This window comes from Puccinia triticina, chromosome 13A, assembly GCF_026914185.1.
Source record: "Puccinia triticina chromosome 13A, complete sequence".
Taxonomy (NCBI): Eukaryota; Fungi; Basidiomycota; class Pucciniomycetes; order Pucciniales; family Pucciniaceae; genus Puccinia; species Puccinia triticina.
Genome location: NC_070570.1, coordinates 2,031,536 through 2,052,372, shown reverse-complemented (window position 1 = coordinate 2,052,372; position 20,837 = coordinate 2,031,536). Strand labels below are relative to the sequence as shown.

Sequence of the window (20,837 nt, the reverse complement as noted above, 5' to 3'; positions counted from 1 at the left end):
TTACTTCATGTACACCAAAAGGGGGTGCTGCTGAAATGTACCCCAAACCACTTGGGGTGTACTTTTGCGCACCCCTGTGAAGATGGGGTACAGCACCTCATACCCCAGGTAATTGTTGAGTTGTCTGTTAGTCTGCTACCATGATGTATCACCACAGTATGGAGGGCTGTCGGATCGACCCATGAGCACTACCAACCAACCACCCAGCTGGCAGCCACAAGCGTCTGTAGCCTAGTTGGTAAAGGCAGCACTCTAGTATGTGTCTCAGCATAGCTGAGGTCGTGAGTTCAACTCTCACCAGACACATCTTCATTTTACAGTCTCTACAGGTTATGAGCCCAGAGCTACCTGAGCGCTACTCGCTTACAATAGAGACTTGATGAATTTGTGAATGCTTACTTGTAAGACCACGCAAACCCCTATAAGCCTACATCTAGATCACGGGTTCAATCCCTACGCTGATCATCATTCCTGGGTCTCATTCCCACTCTCTCTTGGGGTCAATCCCCACTTCCCATCATGTAGCAAGGGGGGGTGTTGAGTTGTCTGTTAGTCTGCTACCATGATGTATCACCACAGTATGGAGGGCTGTCGGATTGACCCATGAGCACTACCAACCAACCACCCAGCTGGCAGCCACAAGCGTCTGTAGCCTAGTTGGTAAAGGCAGCACTCTAGTATGTGTCTCAGCATAGCTGAGGTTGTGAGTTCGACTCTCACCAGACACATCTTCATTTTACAGTCTCTACACACATCTTCATTTTACAGTCTCTACAGTAATTTGGGGTGAGCCACAGGGTACCCCAAAACCAGTGAAATCTGGGGTGTACACAGCCACAACACCCCATCATACTGGGGTGCAAACCCCCAGTACTCCAATATGTCACCCTGTGAAAGGGGTGAGCCACTCAACACCCCAGATGTATCTAGGGTGCCGCACCCACCCGCCCGACTACACATCGACAGTCATCGAGGGGAGTGGCACCCCTCAATGACCATCACAGACCGGTCATCAAGGGTGCTACTCCCCTTGATGACCAGCACAATTGTTCATCGAGGGGAGCTACTCCCCTCAATGCCAGCACAATTGTTCATCAAGGGTAGTAGCACCTCCCCTTGATGACCAACACAGACCAGTCATTGAGGGGGGTGCTACTCTCCTCGATGACCAGCACAGATTGGTCCTTGAGAAGAATAGAACCTCCCCTCGATGACCGGCACAATTGTTCATCGAGGGGAGCTACTCCCCTCAATAACCAACACAGACCAGTCATCAAGGGGGGTGCTGCTCCCCTCGGTGTCTGGCAGAATCATTCATTGAGGGGAGTAGCACCTCCCCTCAATAACCAACACAGACCGGTCATCGAGGGGAGTGCTACTCTCCCCTCGAAGACCAATCTGTGCCGGCCATCGTGGGGAAGTGCTACTCCCCTTGATGAATGATTCTGCCGGACATTGAGGGGAGCAGCACCCCCCTTGATGACCGGTCTGTGTTGGTTATTGAGGGGAGTAGCTCCCCTCGATGAACAATTGTGCCGGTCATCGAGGGGAGCAGCACCCTCAATGACCAGTCTGTGTTGGTCATCAAGGGGTGCTACTCCCCTCAATGACTGATTGTGCCGGTCATCAGGGGAGTAGCACCCTCGATGACCGGTCTCTGTTGGTCATTAAGAGGAGTAGCACCCTTGATGACCGGTCTGTAATGGTCATTGAGGGGTGCTACTCCCCTCAATGACCGATGTGTGCAGGTCTAACAAGTCGGGCGGGTGGGTGGGGGAGTAACTCCCCTCAATGGGGTGCGCGACTGATGTACACCATTTCACTTGGTGTACATTAAATTTCACCCCAAAAATTGAAGCAGTCTGGGGGTTTCAACACCCTCACCCCAATGTTTTTGGGGTAAGCAGGTCTGCACACCAATAAATTGGGGTACTCCAGAAGTGCACCCCAGTAATATTGGGGTGCACATGTGGGTACACCAAAATTTTGGTGTACATGAAGTAAATTTTTGGGGTTCCTTTAGGCTGACCCAATTTTTATTCTTGATTGATCTAACCACACCATGCATCTTGTTTTCTTAGTAGCAGATGTACATCAGAAGCAAGATTTCGATTCATGCCACTCATCCTAGACTATAGTTCAAGCTCTGCCTGAGCTTGGCACTGCCAGCATATTTGGCTGGGATGAAGTCATCCCAGTTTAACTGGGATGCACTCAACCAATTTAAAATGGGCTGATCTTGACCAATGAAATATAAATCCAAGGGGGGTACCTTAGATTTATATTTCATCAGTTGAGACCAACCAAGTTTAAATTGGTTGAGTTCATCCCAGTTTAACTGGGATAACCTTAACCCAGCTAATTATGCTGGCAGTGCAGACAAGTCCCCTCAGGGAATGCAGTTTACATCCTGATCCAAGGGGAATAACTTCCCTTTATTTTGACCCATACAATCCTTATCCTAATTCCTGAGTTCTGCCTCCCCTCCAACAGGAGAAATTCTGAGTTTTTGAGCCTATTACCTGATCCCTTTCCCATTTGAAACTCTCCTGTCCCACCATCTTCATAGTTTGAACCTTGTGATTCCCTTCTCCACCTCTCTGGCACCCTTTTTTGGAACTTATTTTCCTTGATTCTTGTTCACCCACTTCCACCAAGGGTATCCATCCCTCTTCTTCTTCTCAAACAAATCCACCCCGAACTGCACTATCTATTGCTTTCATCCGTCTTCTGCTCAAGGTTTTACAGACCATCACAAGGGCAGCTACACAGCACTTTACCCTCCCTTTCCTGCCTATGGTAGACACTGTAGGAGCTCCACAGTGAGGTTTTGTGTTTCACACAATTTTGGCTATCCTTGTACACAAATTTTATCCGCAATATGTTATTTTTTCTTATTCATATTTACAAGAATCTTTGCTTAACCAGTTTAGGATCCAATTCCTGTTGCAGATCTTGTGTTGGTTGGCTGTCAAATTCTATTACCAGCCCACCTCAGGCTTTAAAACAGCACTGTCTCATAATAACCATGGATGTAGGTGAAATTAATCACCAGGGAGGGATTTGTTGCACTCTCTAGAGAGTGCCAGACCATAATTTCTCTCTGGAAGTCTTCCAGATGTGAACCATTTCCTCATGTGTAAATCAATTGTGGGTCAGCTATATGTTTATACTGAGCTCATACTGAGTTTTTCCATATCCAATCTTGTGTTTTACGGTGAGTTAAACTCAACTATTGGGGTTCTCCAATCAATTGCTGGTACACACAGGGATCTTCCAATTGCCAGTGTGTACTGGAAATCAAGTGGAGACACCCTCCACTTGAGCAGGGCATAGCACATCGAAGCGAATCAATTCGAGTATTTGTATTCAAATTCAATTCGAGTCAAATAATGCCTGGGCAAATTTAAGCTCAAATACTCAAAAAAATTCGAATAATGGCTCAAAGGGGCGCGTAGAGGGCCAATGCAAGCTTCTCTGGGGCCCAAAGGCCCCAGATGATGCATCTTTCAGTAAGTTGTGGGTAAAGATATGAAAGTTGTACACTCTGTAGTCCTGTACTACACAAGGTGCATATTCCCAAATGATAAGCTATTCACACTTCAGAATTCAAAATTCTTAAATTCTCCCTCACTTTGTAGAAATGTTAGGGAAAACTAAGTCCAGTATTTTCACATTTCATATTTCTGGGAGTCAAATTGCATGTTACACAGGTTTTCCTAGCTTTTTCCCTGTTTTTGAAGAATAGAAATTTGATTTCAAAACACTCTCCTTGCCCATTAATGTGATGGTGTAAATATATCACTCACTAGGATTCATCCGCCGGTTGGCTGATCCTCTGAAGTTGCTATACCAGTCTTTTTCATAATGTGGTGCTGTTTGTTTTTTGAATAAAAACCATTCCACAATGCAAAACATTTCCTGTCACTTGGCTAAAGAAATATTTTAGCATAAGGATAGGTACATTCTTGGCAAAACATTTGTGCATTGAAGCTTGCATACAAAATTGAAATCATGATGAACCAAACACAAAAATTCAACTGAGAGATAATGATGTGTTGACATTGAGTGACATATCATTTCACAACGACTTCACCTACAGTTAACCCTATATTGGGAAGGAATTTGGACAAAGTTACAGATGACATTGACCTCGCCTCATACCAAGCAACTGACAAAATTACGGTCTGGCACTCTCTAGAGAGTGTAACAAATCCCTCCCTGGTGAATCTTAGGATACCAAGATCCTCCTCTGTATGCATAGTAACACTCAATAATGGTAAGAAAAAACATAAGCTTCTCAAGATAACAAAATCTAGAAAAAAAAAATAGAAAAAAATTGTTTGTTGCGTTGAGATAGTATGCTTATATCCCCTATGTGGTATGCTTCAGCCATAACACAGAAAAACTTGCATATAGTCTTTACTTGGTTGCCTCTGCCATCTGGATTTTCCTCTCTCATTGAATCAAACCCATATTTCTTCTCTCCCACGTGTGTCACAAGAATCTAGGTCTGTGAACTTCAGATGCTTCATCTCTGGTCCCATGCAAGATGGTGCAGAAAAAGAGTTAGTTTTTTACTCCCTTCTATGTTGTGGGCAATGCAAGATGAAGAAACCCAAGTTCACGGTTGACAGACCAGTGACACTTTGGTGAGTAAGAACAAGGGGTTCTGATTCCCTTAGGGAGAAAACTCCAGAAAAAATCTTGTGTAGACTATGTACAAGATTGTTTTGTGTTATTTTTGAAGCATACTAATATCAGGATATAAGCATATCTCAACATCCAAATCTAGTAGGGAATCCTATGGTCAATTGTACCTGCTGATTTGAGTACTCATGAAAGTAGGTAAAATGAGTGAAAAAATAAGAAACCTCATGCCAAGCAGCACCCATGAAAGGGGTTGTTCATTTTGGAAATAAATACCAAAAAGATAATGAAGAGTGGGGATCAATGGTGAAATGAAACAAATAAATAACATCTGAATATACCATTTAAATATTCCAGAAAGACTCCAGAGAACCAACAGTCCATTCATTCAAAATTCTTGTGGGTTTCCTGAGAATCACTAATGAAGGACTTCAATTTTTCTTCCAGCTTAGGCAAGCTTTCAACAATCTTTTGATGGTTATGAATGAAATTTTTGTAAATTCTGAATTTCATCATTTCTTCCAATCCCTTGTTTCCTATTTCAGTTATTGACCTGTTTTGAGATTCAAAATTATTATGTATCTTTTTTGAGTAAACTTTTAGCCTATCTTCCAGGAATTCATCAGGCAACTCATGATATTTCCCCCTTGTCATGGATTTTGGTGCATACTCAACTAAATACATCAACATGTGTTTCCATTGAGTGCTATCATGTATAAGGTGGTGCAATTTATACCAAGCTTCCAAACTAGGAGAATATTCATTGGATTCCTTCATGATTTTCTTCTCAAACATTTTTATGTAATCTGAGCCAATCCTCTCAGTAATATAACTTAAGGTATAAGATCTGAGAGCAAAAATTGACTCAAATTCCTTCATTGCGGACTGATCATCAGGGTAATCTGGTTTGAAGTACCATTCCATAAGCTTAATCAAATCATCTTCTGCTTCATGAAAGAATTCATTTTTGGCGCCCTCATGCAAGGTTTCATTTTGTAATTGCTTCTCAAGATATTTTCTCATTTTCAGTAACAAGGGAATTTGTTCCATTGTTGCTTTGTGGTATTGTTTTGAAATGGGGATGTCCTTCCAAAAATCTTCATTTGTTTGTATTCCATGTCCCTCAACAAGTAGAGCAAATAAAACAAAATCTTTCTGTATTTTATTGAGGTCTACAGAGATATTATTCCATTGCATAATATTTCAGCAACATGTATGATGTTATACCAAGTTGAAATGTCTTTCTTACAAACCAGACAGGTATGGTTCACTAACCTTTGTATGCATTTTAAATGGGTTCTCTATGAAGAGAGTACTTCAGTCTCTCTTCACTAAACCCATAATCAAGAAACTGATTCCAAATCTCTGTTTCTGTTCTGCATACTGAATCAATGGCATTTGAAATCCACTTCAAACCATTCTCACTTTCAAATTCCCTCTGAAGTCTCTTCAAATCATCAGGCGTAGCAAGTTTGTACCTGCGAATGTAATTGAATGTTTCCAACATACAATTCTTTTCAGCTACCTGAATATGATGGATTGGCTTTGGATATTTTGGGAATTTCCCAAGGTTATCAAAAAGCTCCCATATGGATTTGCTGTAGTCCTGAAATCCTTGTGGCTTTTCCAAGGCATTTTCAAACTCCATACCTGGTTTTCCAAAAAGTTTCTCCATCTTCTCATGGAGGCTCCTTGTGTCTTGAATGGTTTTTCTTATTGTATTTATCACATCAGGGTATTCATCTTCATATTCCTTGACATTGACTCTTGCATAGTCTCCCTCCAGACGGTCACGATAATTGACCATTAATTCCCAATCCCTTTGCTTTGAATCTAGAAAAACCAGGGAAATTCAACTCTTGATCAAATAGCTGACAGAAGAAAATTTGACTTACCAACGGTTATCTCAGACAGCTCATTGTGACTGCCTCCCATCAACTCTGAGAATGAATGTAGAAGTTTGGTCATTCATCCCATGAATATAGTAGCTCTTGGATACTCTGGTAATTTCTCTAGAGTTTGAAAACCTACCAGACTTGGCATTAATTCCTGCCTCAACTTTTCCCAAAAGGCTGTCCTCCATGGGCCTGCAAATCAAACCTTGAAGAATGAGGATGGCCGAGATGAAGCATGATTTTTTTGAATAGAGCATCACAAGTACGCTAGCCTGGTAATGGTACTGAAATAGCAATAATAAACACAAGAAAATAGTGGTTTGAAGCCCAGATCACAAGGTATGAGATAAAGAAGCTCTGGGATCTTTGCTCCCCAGGAAGAACCCAAATGCTTAGCTGCTGACATTTGCTGAAGCTACCGGCCGGTGATTTTAAGCTGGAAGAGGTGCGAGTCGCAGCCGGGTTTGTGTTTCCAAAGCCTGTCCCTGTGGAGACTGGAAATATCAACATCCCATGCATGATACTTGCGTGCCACGTGGTCAGTGTCACTGCCATCACTTGTAGTACAATACGTACTCAGACCGACAGCTTACAGAGCTCCGCCTCTGCCCCACCCTACAAGGGTGCAGACTCGTTAAGATAAACTGCCCAGTATTTATCGGGCAGCTTTGTCCGAGCCGTATGCTCTTGAAGCGCGTCCGGGCAAGCCGGTCCCACAAGCCAAATACGTAGCTGCTCGGACAAACTGGACAGCGAAGCTACCGCGCAGGTTCAGGGTCTGAGTCGTGACTGTTTAACCATTGCCCGGCGGGACAGTTACCATCCAAACAGTTCTTGCTTTTCGAGCTATATTTCCTGGTCATTACCGCAGGTGGACGAGGCCAGTTTCGTCGGCAGCAATCTCACCAAAGCTGTGACCACACCGCCAGATGTCCACCATCAGCCGAGCTAGCGCGCAGGTTCTGTGATTGGCTGCCTCACCTGGATGCCGGATCTTTCAAACAAAATGTTTGCCCGTCAGCTACTCTCCGAACAGGTCCTGATACTTGAACTATGCCGGGTCATTACGGGTGGACAGGACGAGTTTGGTCGGCAGCAATTTTACCAAAGCTGCGACCACACTACCTAAACGTCACCTTCAGTAGAGCTGCAGCGCAGGTTCTGTGCCTGGATCATTCAAACGAAATGTGCGAGCCACTCATGCTTAAACCCGGCTGCCTTGGACCCCCCTACATTTTGGATTCTCCCCCTCGCACGCGCGCAGCAGTCGTGCACAAAATGCCAAAGCGAGGGTCGCGCACTTGTGCACCCTATCTTTCTCACAGGAAGCCTATTTTCTGACTCTAGAATGGCCCTGCCCCGCTGGACTACGAGGGAATGAGAGATACTTTTCATGAATAAAGGTAATATGATTCTTACGTTGCGCCCACTCAATGTACATTGTGGGCGTCTTCTAATGGTTAGGAAATCTCGTTGTGGTTCTGCCAGGACCGTGAAAATGTCGGTTCGATTCCGGCCGCCCACATGATTTTTTCGGCCGCCCTGTCCACCTGGGGTGTGTTGCTCGCTCAGTGCTGAGTATATGGAAGGGTATTTTTTGCTCGCACGGCGGCTGCTTCACCAAATATGCTCCCCCTCAATTGATCCTCACCACCGGTCACTTCTCCTCCGCCATCACAGTCGCTCAGACTGCTTCATCATAGCCGCCCCGCAATCCTCACTCTGATTGTAATATTCATTTTTTCTGTATACATAATACATAACGCTTGCAGGCTGTGTGCTTTCAACTGCACATCATTTCTCACTGAAAACTTTCGCTCCAAGAGAATTAAAGGTGGCAAATGGGTTCTCTTTACTCTTCTTTGATGTGATGTCGTGCTCGTCGGCGAGTTTCGGCGGTGCGCTTCTGGTCCGCCCCACTGCTTTGATCGTTGCCGTCGGCTCGATGTTTTTTTTTTTTGTATTAGTGAAATTTCTTTATAGCAGATCTTGTGCCGATGCCGGGCCGATATTCTCTTTTCTATGTGGAGGGGTGGCTTACTCTGTCATGGAACAGCCTCAATCAAACCAGACTACAACCGTTTACCGCGCGATCGAATCTGTCTGAAAACATGCCCGTTTTCATGTGAAGTGCTTCTGTTGGGCATGTGTAAGCCATCCAGGCACTGCCCATGAGCACGGTGAGCAGGTGGAGCTTTGGGAAATCTTGCTGCAGATGACCGCCCGGCGAGAAGGCTCTTCTTGTATGCGCACTCGGAAATGAGATGAGGGGTGGCCTTCTGCGCTTCGAGATGAGCTCAATCAAGAGCAACCCATCTCCAAGCTGCCCCGGGAATCGACTCTGCCTTCACAGACTGGGTGATTCTATGCACCGCCAGCCACCCCCAGTGAAATCGGACGAGGGCATGCCGTCATCCCTCAGCCGGGAAAAACGGCTGTTGGGTGCTGATGATCTTGGAGAAAGCGCCGAGGATCATATATGCGTTTTTAGCTTGTCATTCGATGCCCGCCGGCCAAGCGAGGGAAACCCGCCGGCTGTTCTCTCCCCTCTGCTATACTATCCTCGACCCACTCTTTCGTCAGTGATGAGAACTGCAGAATCAATCTAGACCCCACAAGACCGCTTCCTATATTTCTTCGCTTGCCCAAAAAGAAAGAACGTTGCAGGAAGAAGCCGGCTGCTCGCAGGACAGTGTCTTCTTCCCGATCCCCATTGCTAGTACTGCTAGATTCACCCTCGTCCAAACTACCATAAATAAATAAATATAGAGATAGATCTTAGAAATAATGGAGAGACCGGGCTTGCGTAGATTCTCTCTCTCCTCGACATCCTCCTCGACCCTGATCGGCATGCGCACGAAGCGGAAGAAGACGACGACGGCGGGGCATGAGAGTCACTGGCAGAAGGAGTACGAGGAGCGGAAGCGATGGGACTGGCTGGACCTGAGCGCCACTCCGCGGCGCCCGCTGTGGGCCTCGGAGTCTGAGGAGGCCCACTCGGCCGCCTCGTCGGATGGCCAGGAGGCCGACGAGGAGGAAGGCGGATGGGAGTCCGGATACGTCGACGGGCGCGCTCGAGAGGCCGGCTATCACCAGTGGCCGGCTCCTGACCATCACCTCCGTCCCAGGAGAAACACCGAGCTCGTCGCTCCAGCTGATGATTATGGTCCCCTGTCCCTGCAGGCTGATCTGTCCCCGGACCGGTACTTGAATCCGGCCGGCTATCATCATGGGCTCGATGATGATGATGATGATGGGGCCGCTCACGAAGAGCGAGATGTCTTTAATTTCTGCTCATCCAAAAAGAGAAGTTCAGTCCCACAGCCGTCCTCCAATCCCCCAGACCAACCATCCATCCTGATTCTTATGTGTCGGTTTCATGTAGTCACGAATCTCCACCAGCCGAGCAACAAGGGCTCGTTCTCGGCCCTTGTCCATCCACCGCCGTTCGCCCACCACAGTCCGCACGATTCCCCACGTGTCCACCCGCACCAAGGGGGGAGATTCAGGGGGAACGCGGGCAGCAGAAGCAGCTTCCATACCAGGTCCCTCTATGCATCTTACTCTATGCCAAAGATAGATAGAGAGAGAGAGCTGATGCAAATCTCCGGGCGATGGTTGCAGAGGATCGACGACGACAACGGGGCCCGGCGGCCACCCGGCGAATTTTGTGTCTTCGAATATCTATCTCAGACCGCTGCCGTCGACCTTCACCCCGCTTGCGCTGCACGAACTATGCATGTCCATGGTCCGTCGTCGCCGCCGTCCGGGCCCCGCATCGTCAGCAGCAGCACTGGACCACCATCAGCCCAAGCTGCTCACCCTCGACCCGGCTCACTCCTCCGACCACAGCCCGCCCGAAGAGCTGCTTGCCGGCCCCGGAGGCAGAGTCTCATCCCCCAACGACGACGACGACGAAGGTGATGAGTATTCTGAGAATGAGAACTTCAGGATCCTCAGCGTTAAGGTCATGCTCGAAGAGGAAGATCAAGCTTCCTTGGGCGCCTGTAAAGGTACATAAACTCGTCCCCGCATCGTGCGGATTCTTCGTGCCAAAACTGGCGCCCTGGTTATTTCCTGCGCATCGGTACATCCGGAACTCATCCATGTGTGTATTGACGGTTGGTTCTTTAGGGTTTGGGTTCTGTTTATGGAACTCAGTCGAGGCGTCTACCTGTTGCATCAAAGGGTTAAGAGCGCATGGATACCAGGCGAGCTATGCGGTACGTGATGTCCTTCTACCCCGCCAAAAAAACAAACCAGAGGCTTGTTTTTGGAGTGTCGACTGACGGAGATATCACGGGCACAGCGCGAAAGCTCGAGGGGCATGCTTGCCAGTCTTGCCGACCCCACAAGCGCCAACATATATCTCTCCAACTTGCCCTTCCATTGGGGCGAGGAAGACGTCAAGGCTCTGTTTGGGACCACGCCGATCGCCTCCGTTCGTCGATCATCACCAAACCCTTTTTCCCTTTTTCTTCATAGTCTCACTTTGTTGTTTTCTAGGCTCGACTCTTGCGCGATCGGGATGATGAAGCCGTCGGATCTGGCGCGAGTCGAGGCGTCGGATTTGTCAGGTAAGACAGGACACCCGGTTCCTATTTGCCAGATATTTACCACTGTGATATCGGGTGTGTGCTAGGTTGGCGTGTCGGGCCGATGCCTTGCACTTCGTCGAGCTGTTACATGGGATGCCGATCCCGGGGACGAAGTGTCATCTGCAATGTCGCATGGCCGATAGTCAAGCGCAGAAGGAGTGAGTCAGGCGGACTTCTTTCACGAAAGTAGACGCTCTGATTGACTTGGCCTGATGGAATCATTTTGCGGTCCAGATGGAAGCGAAATGTCCGATCGTCCTTCAAAGAGCAACTGACATTAGACGCCCCGCCCCCGCCAGCTCTACCTGCTGCGCAGGAAGGCTGGGCACGGGACGGCCCAGTGGAGGGCCCGAAGCTCAAGTGGCGGAGCAAGAAAGTGACGCAGAAGAGCTACTCGGCTCCCGGGAACTATATGGCGCCTTCGGACCGACGCCGGACTAGCACGGCCCGGGTCTCGCAGCCGGCCAAGAACAAGCCCGGGTTCGAGCTGAGCGGGGGCGGGTTCCATGTGGTTGGTCTGGGGTCCACCGGCGGATTCCTGATGCCGGGGTTCCATCCCACGCATGGCGGGGGTCCGATGCCCAGCGGCGGCCTGCACAGCTCAAGGATGCTCACGGCCGGGGCCTCTGCCCCATCGACATACGCCGACCCGCCGCTCCAGCCGCTCTTTCCATTGGGCCCGGCGACCCCGCTGCTGCCTTTCTATCCCCCTGGAGGCTGGTTCCATCCCCCTGGCCTCAACTTCTCGCCAGGCTCGGAGGCCTCCCCGGCCAGCTCCGTCGGCGTGCCTCCCACGCCCGCGAAGTTCCCGCCCACGCCTCATGGATGGCCCGGCCCTCCCACCGGCGAGTTCTGCGAGAAATCGACCGCTTACTATTATTATCACCACCACCACGAACTCTATCAGCCCGTTCCCAGCCAGCCCCCGTTGCCGGCTCTCCACCTTCATCAACAGCAGGCCGGCGATGGGCTTGGTGGTGGCACTCTTCCGCCGGGCTCGGCTGCGCTCAGTCTCCAAAAATCTCCCCTCGACGGGCCGCCTATCCTCGATCCATCTCCCCAAGCGTAGGTTCCTCTCCACCCGTCTCCCTCATTCGAACGGAAGCTCACTTTGAAACAACATTCTCTTTCTGTGATCCGTTAAAATGCTGTCCATCTAGGGCCACGACCACGGTCCAGGAACGCTATGCGACCGACACCCAGACGAGCAACACGTCGGCCCAGGGTCCGTTCGGCCCGGCCATCTTCCAGCCCATCGAGCCCTTTGATCTTCAGCAACAACACCCTTTGCTCCAGCGGCACGACGGGGAAGAGAGGCTTGACCACGAAAGCAAATTCGTCGAGATCCCTCAAATCTTGCATGATTGATCATTGGCCTTGTTCATTACTGTAGAAATCGACTTTCCAACCTTTTTTCGATACTTCTTATCTCCTTGATCATCAGCAGCAACAACAATTCCTTCCGCATCAAGATGGCGAAGGGCGCGGCCGCAAAACCGAATCCATCGACTTTCTGGCCCTCTTGCGTGATTGGTTGACCTTCCATTTTCGTCTGGCCTTTCTTCCTAAAGTATAAATCGACCTCAAAAAAATTCGATGCTCTTCTCTAATCATCTTTGATCATCAGTAGCTAAAAAAAAATTTCTGCAGTCAAGGAGCAGGGCGTGATCACGAAAAACAAATTGTCGACGTCCCGCCCCTCTTGCATGATTGATCTTTTGCCTTGCCTTTTTCACTATCGTACATCGGCCTAAAACCCCATCTTTTCGATACTTTTCTGCTTCTCTCATCTTTCTTATGAATTGACATCAAAGAAAACGCTGGTGCGTGTTCTAAGCAGCCATACAATCCTGCCCAAAAGCCAACCGTGTAGATATATATTAGCCCACTGAATGGAGAATGATCGGTAATTAGCCCACTGAATGGAGAATGATCGGTAATCAGACAGACAAATGTGATTGTTTTGACGTGTTTTGTGAACTCGCGCCCTAGGGTGTGTGTGTGTAGCAAGATGTTGAGACTCTATTTGGACAATATTTACCATTGTGGCCGGACGAGCAGAGGGTATTCGAAGACACTATCTTTCCAGGGCAAGAGTGCACAGTCCGCTGCCCAATTCCTTGCACGGCATCACCCGAGCTCCTGATTACATGCCACTTTCGATTGGGCGTCGAAAGCATTGGACGGCAGGAGGAGTGTTTAACTCGAGGCGAATAAAGCGTTAATGAATAGCGAAGAACGACGGCCTCTGTCGGCCTTGCATATCACTTTTCTCAAGACCACAGAAATAAGCTATGATAAGATTATAATACATGGCTGCAAACGTCAACTATTAACATTCAGATAGAAATATTCGGGGGTGTCCTTTGGATTAGTTAGATTGGAATGCTGGAAGAATATTCATGACTGCGAAGATCAATGGAAAAGGTAGGAGTGCTCAGGGTATGGGGAATCCGAGATCCCCGACGAAGTTTCGAGTGGCCAGGTGATACAGTATATTCCACTGATTAAACCAAGCCTTGAGATGAATTTTGGACGAAAGCTGATCGGGATCAACGGGGCGAAAGATATGCTGGAGGAGTTCTAGGATGACTCTGGGAGCGCTGAGCAGATGCGAGATCGATCTCTTGATGGTCATAAGAGCATCAAATTGGTGGTCGGGGTCGTCATCGGACAGAGCACCCACAAGTTTCACGATGCTGTCTGAAAGCGCTTCGGTCGTCCTGACGAGCAGCTCGAGCTCTCTGGAACTCAGATCGCTGACCATCGTCAAGTTCTCTTTGCCGGTCGAAATCTTCAGTATCTTGGCCACCAACATCCTCGACAGCTTTATGATCGATATCACGAATATTGTCGTATGCGAAAGTTGCGGATCGGTGGGGATTGGCGGCTGGGATGCGTTGTTCGCAGGGCGGGCGCTGTGAGCACCAGGGGGACCTCGCCCGGCGAGCGAATGGCTGTATTCTTCCTCCTCTTCTTTCAATTCGGACTGCGATTGGTGCATGAATTTGACGAATTTCTCGAGCGAATCACTCATCGATTCGATGTCTAACTCCCAGGCGTCCTGGAAGATATTCACTTCGGATTTGCTCATGTAGATGAGCGTCTGGTTGACTGATTCCGAGCAAGCAGTCGCCATCGTCTCGACCCCGAGTCTCTTCGAGGGGTCTTCATTGAACATGTGTCCCGATTCTTTGACGTGTCCGCACGAGATCCGAAGGAGTTCGCATACGATTCCGGTGACCGCGTAAGTTCTGACGGCTAAACGATACGATCTGAAGAACTTCAATTGCTTGAAATCTTTATCGTCTCTCATTTTTTCGATATCCAGGTCTGGACTGATACAAGCGATCGCAAATTTGATGTCGCGCAACGTGCTGTCCAGTTTCGACAGAGCTTTCAAGACCAGTTTCATTTTGTACACGGCGGGCTCTGGTTGATTGTCGAGTGGCGGATCCGAGCGACAGAGGAGCAGGGCCTTCGAAAGCCCATTGGCGTGACGGCGTAAGCTAGGCAACGATTTTGACTGCAGTTTAGCCAAGAGCTGAGTTCGGATTGCGAGTTCGTCAAATATAACCCGTGGCTCTTTGCCATAATTGATCCCATCCCAGATCGACAGATATTCGTCATGGATGCGGGTCATCTCCTTCCGGACCAAACCTGCAGTGAGCGGCAGTCCAAAAACAGACACCCCGTCAGTCTCGCCATCTTTGCTCATGGTTCATAGGACTTAATACGGAGTCGTGCCACACCCTCGTAGTTTAGGATCTGTTCCTTTTGGTCGTCGCTCTGAAGCGCCTCGAACGAGTTGATTACCCCGGACATCGCGCCGTCTTGAGCGTCAGCCATCGTGCGCATCCAGCGTTCGGAATACAACGATGCTGGGGTCTCCCCCACGGCAGAAATGTGCGGTCCGGGCTGCTGGCGGACAGCCTTTGCCGGGTCCGGAGCTCGGAACTCGGCGGACAGCCTCTGTCCGACAAACGTCCGGACGCTCGTGTCCGGGCAGTTTTTAGTCCACGTTTCGATCTCATGGAATCGCGCTCAGCCAGCTCAGCCACCTGGTTCCCGGCCACTCCGAGTCTCCGACATCTTTTTATTTATCCAAGCATCAGATCTTACGCATGTCTCAATTCTCCCACAACCCGGTGACCAGCGAACTTAACACTGTTGTAGTGTGGGGTGGACAAACTCCACATTTGGAGTATGCGGGAGACAAGAGGAGGTTGGGGAGGAGCAATACAGATTCAACGGTTTTTCTAGTCACAACAAACACGAGTCCCTCCCTACCCCGCAAGCACCCTGCCGTTTGCGAGAGGGACTTTTGCCTAATGTCCAACATCTGCCCAGCCAAATGTTGAAAAATTCCTTCTAACCCCTGAATCACCCTCTACTCATTGAATTTCTTCACAGCCTCCGGCACCTTCAGAGTCTGATTTTATTTCTACATATTCTCAACGCTGGAACAAGTACAATACATGGAGCCTATCTGGTAAATTTTTTTCATTGAAGATGGAGACCTACATGTCATATTTTTTGTTTTCAGCCATCCGATTCCTATACATAATCAGGGCTAAAAACAAAAAATAGGACTTGTAGGTCTGTATCTTCAATCAAAAACATTTACCAGATACGCTCCATGTATTGTACTTGTAATTTCATTGTTGATATTCTTGTGTGTCCAAAACAACACCTACCACCCTCCCCTAACAAAATGATGTCAAAATTCCACCTGAGAGCCATCCGGCCTGATGTAAACCAGATAGCCAGTCTGGCCCAAACACATGAAAGTAAGGTTAGAAATCATACTTCAATACCCTTTTGGACTCCTCACCTATGCCCTTGAGAAACCTGCCAATATTGATTCAATTCTGAAAAAAACTGTGAGAGTGTGTCCAACCTCAACCTTTGGATGATCCAATGACTTATTTCTATTGCTCAGGAATCACCAGTGGCAATATAATTCTTTGGCTCTTAGCTGAAGAAAAATGTGCATTTTTCTTTGGCTAAAAGCCAAACAAGCGCTGGAGCTGCCTGGGCTAGCAGAGCTGAGTTTATAGGAACCTAGCCACAAAACCTGGGCAACACAGCCAATGGTTGTTAGCCTAGTGGTTTTCCACAAGCCCCTTACAGCAAGGTTGCCAGTTCAATTCCCAATGCCCCCATGCCCCATTTGGGAGTTAGGGGGCAGTTTTTTGGGGGTTGGGGCTTAGGGGTCAGGGGTTAGGGTTTTACATATATAAAAAACACTTGGCAAGGTGTATAGTGAAAAACTTTAAAGAACTAGGAGTTTATATTTGAATCAGACTCTATAGACTATCTGATTATTTGAGTAAAAGAAAACATCCTGATTGATAGAAAATTTATATAGGAGCAGGTACAAGTGCCACTCTCTACTTTAGATTGAGGATAGAAATGAAATAAGAAAATTTATTGCTTGGCAACGGTCTAGCGCAAGAAATGACATTTGTCAGTTTCTTGTCTTTCTCTTAGTTTCTCCCACAGGTGTATTTGTGCCTTACACAATTGTTCTTTGGACCCAAGTGAGTTCTCACTTGCCTTTGGCAAAACGGCAAAGAAGCAATGCAATGTTGTCTAAGATAGTCCAACGTTCCATCAGCATCTGCCTTTTGCTTCTGCTTATATAGCTACACAAGTCACTCACCAATATGTTCTCCTGCTCTTTGAGCGGTATTGGTGTGATTGGTCTGTTTTTCTTCAACAGTTCTGTCTAAGAAAACGTGATAGTGCATTAGAAACTATCTGAACAGCTTGTTGTTAGATCTCTGCAGCTGCTTACCTTTGGTGCTAGCTGAGATTCTTTCAATGAGCAAACATGGGCCGGGATTTTCAACAAGCCTAACCTTACTGCTCACCTGCGTTGGATCTGTTTGCATCAAAGTGATGAATTCAGTTTCACGACCCCCTGCGGCGCTGGTTTAGACTGCGGAAGTGGTTTGTGTTTGCTTGCCAAAGTCCGCAGCTATTTTGGTTCCGGGTGTCTTCCTCAATTTATGAGTTAGACCCCTTTCCCCTAAGCTGGAATTCTCACATATAGTACACTGTATTGGATATGTATTGTTGTGTATTGGATATGTATTGGTATGTATCAGATACGTATCCAATTCAAATATACCTTGTATTGGATACATTGGCACATATTGGTACATATTGGATACATCAATACAATGTATTGCTATTTTTTGGATACAAAAATACATTGTATTGCTTTGTATTGGATACAGCAATAAATTGTATTGGTATGTATTGGATACACCAATACAATGTATGCCAGCTCATCCAGCGCCAGCCAGAGCGCTAGCTCCAGTGGAGCTGGCCCGGCCAGCTCCGCTGTCCTTTGGCTTTTAGCCAAAGAAAAAGGCATTATTTTCTACAGCTAATAGCTGAAGGAAAAAAGGGACAAAACTCTCAAAAATAGCCCTCACACTCATAATAATAGCCAGTTTTTGATGGTTTTACTTGGAAAAATATGTACAAGACAGCTCAGATTGAGGGCTATAACCTGGTATACGGGGCTTTGAATTGAAATTTAAGAGAGATGCAATAGAGATGCAAAAAACCAAACTTGTGATTTTCTGTGCAAAAGCCTGTCAGCCTCAGGCAAAGAATGTGACTTTAGTCCCAAGCCTCTCATTTGGAGACGTTTTGAGCCTCCGTGGAGAGGCTTAGTTAAGCTTGGGTGACCAGGTCACAAAAAGCAGTTGAGTCCAACCCCAGCGGAGACACCCCTGCAAACCCCGGGCCGGACCAATTAAGGGCCACACCGGGTCCAAATGGCTCCAACCCCTGCAACCAAAGCCAAAGATTCCGGCTAATGCCGCTACCAAGGCTACACCACAGGTGCACTTTTAAGGTTTCACTTAAAAACTTCAAAGGTGCACTGCTTGGTACATTTGGACAAGCCTTTGAGATAAACTAAAAAATTCACCAAAGGATTGAATGTAGTTTGAAAGATATTTGAAATTTCCAGTCCAACCAGGGTTGTTGATGTCCAAACTGAATTGGTTTTTGTTTCAGTTTTGTTTGAATGGATTTTGAATAAGGGGCCGGCTTTATGCACTCCAAATATTTACTACATGCACTCCAAAAAAGGAGTGAACTTGTGTCTACTCCAACAAATGTTGAAGTGAACAAAGTTTCACTCCAAAAGTGGGTTAAATTGGAGTGTTCAGAAGTTCACTCCATATATATTAAAACAACCTTGAGGATACTCAGAGTACAACAACAAAGGGGGCCAAGGAAGCCCTCAACAAGGGCTGGAAGCTGCTAGCTTGCGTGGCAAAAAAGAGCACACGCTACAAGAGGTTGTATGCTGTAGAGACCTCAGGGAAAAGCACACAGAAAGCAGATGGGTCTTGTTTCTTTTCTAAGCTGGGGGTCTTCAAGCTATTACAATATTGGGGACGGATTGTGGGACAGAAGGTGAACATTGTATATGCCTCTGAAGGGAGTGAGGGAGTGACAGGGAGAGAAAAATTGTGACATGGAAGGGAAAGAGGAGGAAAGAGAGACCGGCGACACTGTAATTTCAACAGGTTCTACCCACACAAGCAAGAAGTTTAGGCTTGAGAAAAAACTCAGCTTCAAGTCACTCACAGAAAGAATAACATCAAGTGCCAAAGTTAAGTGGCTGGAATATTAAATATGAATGTTATCCGATGAGAGCTAATGCCTCAATCCCACCCTTTAGATAAAGTCAAACAAGGAAAGACCAGCAGAGCCAATTCCACTCAAATAGAAGGAGAAATCATTTGTGAGTATATTTTCCAAGCTAGATGTAAAGAGAAACAGAGAAATGCTGTAAGAGACAACATGGCTCAATTCCTTAGCCTTTTTGCCAAAGTGTACAAAAAACTCTAGAAACTGCTAGCAGTTGAGATGCAGAAGCTTGAGGTGATACTCAAGCATTCCTCAAAGGTTATTTAAACCAAGTTGGAATGCACAGTCACTTTTTGCATTGCACAGTGACAGTGCATGAAAGGGGATGATGTAATTATGTGCAGTTACAATGGCAGTTACACTGGAGTATGCCACACTTCCACTTCTGCTGGCAGTTTCTAGAGTTTTTCTTGCAATGATAAGCCATATTACATAGAGCCAAAGGCTTCTATCAAATAAGAAAAACTAAGTCTAATACCAGCTAAACAAGCTAAAATACAATGCTTCTTGCAAATGTTGTGCTGATGCATTGCATTACAATATTTGTGCCCACTTGCAGATTTGACTTGTTCTGAAGAAGAACAGCCAATTGGAAAAGGAGTGATGTGCTCAATAGTGAATGATTTCATATTCATTATTGATGAGGATCAAAGATCAAAATCAATGCAAGCTCTTGATTCTAATCCTTGAAGAAAATAAAGGAACCAAGAACTACTGACAAGCAAATATTCTTGCTATCAGTCTGTCTTGAAAAGAATAACTAAAAGTGTTATCAAAGTTTTTGATGCCAAAACTTTTCAAGTAAAGTATTCAATTTGATATTGAAATGTATTCTATAGTTGATTGTTAGATTAAATACTAACAATAGTGCTTTGGTTCTGTTGCATAGAAACATTACTTATCTCAAGCAAAAATACTCAACAAAATCACCATCACATATTATATTTAGTTTCTACTTGTTATCTCTAAGATATCACACAGGTTTATCTGCCTTTAAGATATAAATATTTCTTTTGTTATACTTGTACTAAGATTTGAAGAACTTTGCTTGCAAATTCACTTGCCTTTCATTTCTTTGAAATATAGAGCTGGAAAGAAATAAGGCATGAAAAATGTAATGTTGTGTAAGGCAGTCTCCATTTTTGGTAAAACCTCCAAGACTATTTTCAATTTGTAAATGACGGGCATGTGGCAGATCCAATTGAGGGAGAAGCAGTGCTTCCAAAAGCGGATGAGTGTGACAACTCAAGTCAACAATTTTGATTTTAGTTGAGCTAAGAGCTGAGTTTGCATTCCAATCTGGTTGAATCGGACGTGTTGGTCTTGAATCAAATTGATCCAATGCTTGATTGGCAGATATTTGTCATGGATATGTGCCATTGGATGATTTGACAGAGGGAGAAGGGAAAAGCTTGCGGGTCTATCACCAAGAGATACAGAAGAAACAACAACTGAAAAGTGGAGAGCTGTATGCACCATGTCACCCTGGTATGGGTTCAAGGAGAGGCACCCAGGGTCTAATGGGCAGAGCCTTGGTGGTGTGGCACACACTGGCACACCAAACTTGCTTTATGAACTGACAAACCCTGCCTCTGTCCACAGGTTTGTCACATTTTGGCCGATATGCAGAGCCCAGATTGTGGGATAACAACTTGGACTGGAAAATCAGTTGAAATGGAGAACTCCAAGCAAGGTATTACACAAGCCTTTGTCAAGGCTTAATATTGACCAAGCTTCAATGCATGCACAGTGACTGTGCAAAAAAAGCTTATGTGTGTTTGGGTGGAGCTAGAAGAGCAGTTCCACAGCAGTAACCCACATGTGAACTGCTAGCAGTTCAGCAAGTTTTTGTTGTAATGATACACATTTCAGCGCCAGACAACAGCCCTCCACTCCAGGCTAATCTCTATTTTCCAAAAAGAGTTCAGGAGAGTTCACGTTGCCACACAACTGGATGTTTTTTCTTGTCTTCTGGGGTCACTTGGGCATGTTTGGCGCGAGCAACTCACCAGCC

At 46.6% G+C, this 20,837-nt stretch overlaps 2 protein-coding genes across 2 annotated transcripts; one reads left to right on the top strand and one right to left on the bottom strand.

Annotated features, from left to right (window-relative positions):
* Positions 1 to 8,809: 8,809 nt before the first annotated feature.
* Positions 8,810 to 12,511, top strand: PtA15_13A214 (uncharacterized protein; the record flags this gene model as incomplete). Its single annotated transcript, XM_053162390.1, has 6 exons — positions 8,810 to 9,123; positions 9,356 to 9,748; positions 9,931 to 10,090; positions 10,170 to 10,247; positions 11,385 to 12,208; positions 12,304 to 12,511. 6 exons carry the CDS (start codon positions 8,810 to 8,812, stop codon positions 12,509 to 12,511), a joined length of 1,977 nt encoding a protein of 658 aa, XP_053026370.1.
* Positions 12,512 to 13,580: 1,069 nt separating this feature from the next.
* PtA15_13A213 (uncharacterized protein) lies at positions 13,581 to 15,001 on the bottom strand (the record flags this gene model as incomplete). The annotated part of the gene is made up of 2 exons (XM_053162389.1): positions 13,581 to 14,803; positions 14,896 to 15,001. 2 exons carry the CDS (start codon positions 14,999 to 15,001, stop codon positions 13,581 to 13,583), a joined length of 1,329 nt encoding a protein of 442 aa, XP_053026369.1.
* Between the last annotated feature and the right edge of the window lie 5,836 nt (positions 15,002 to 20,837).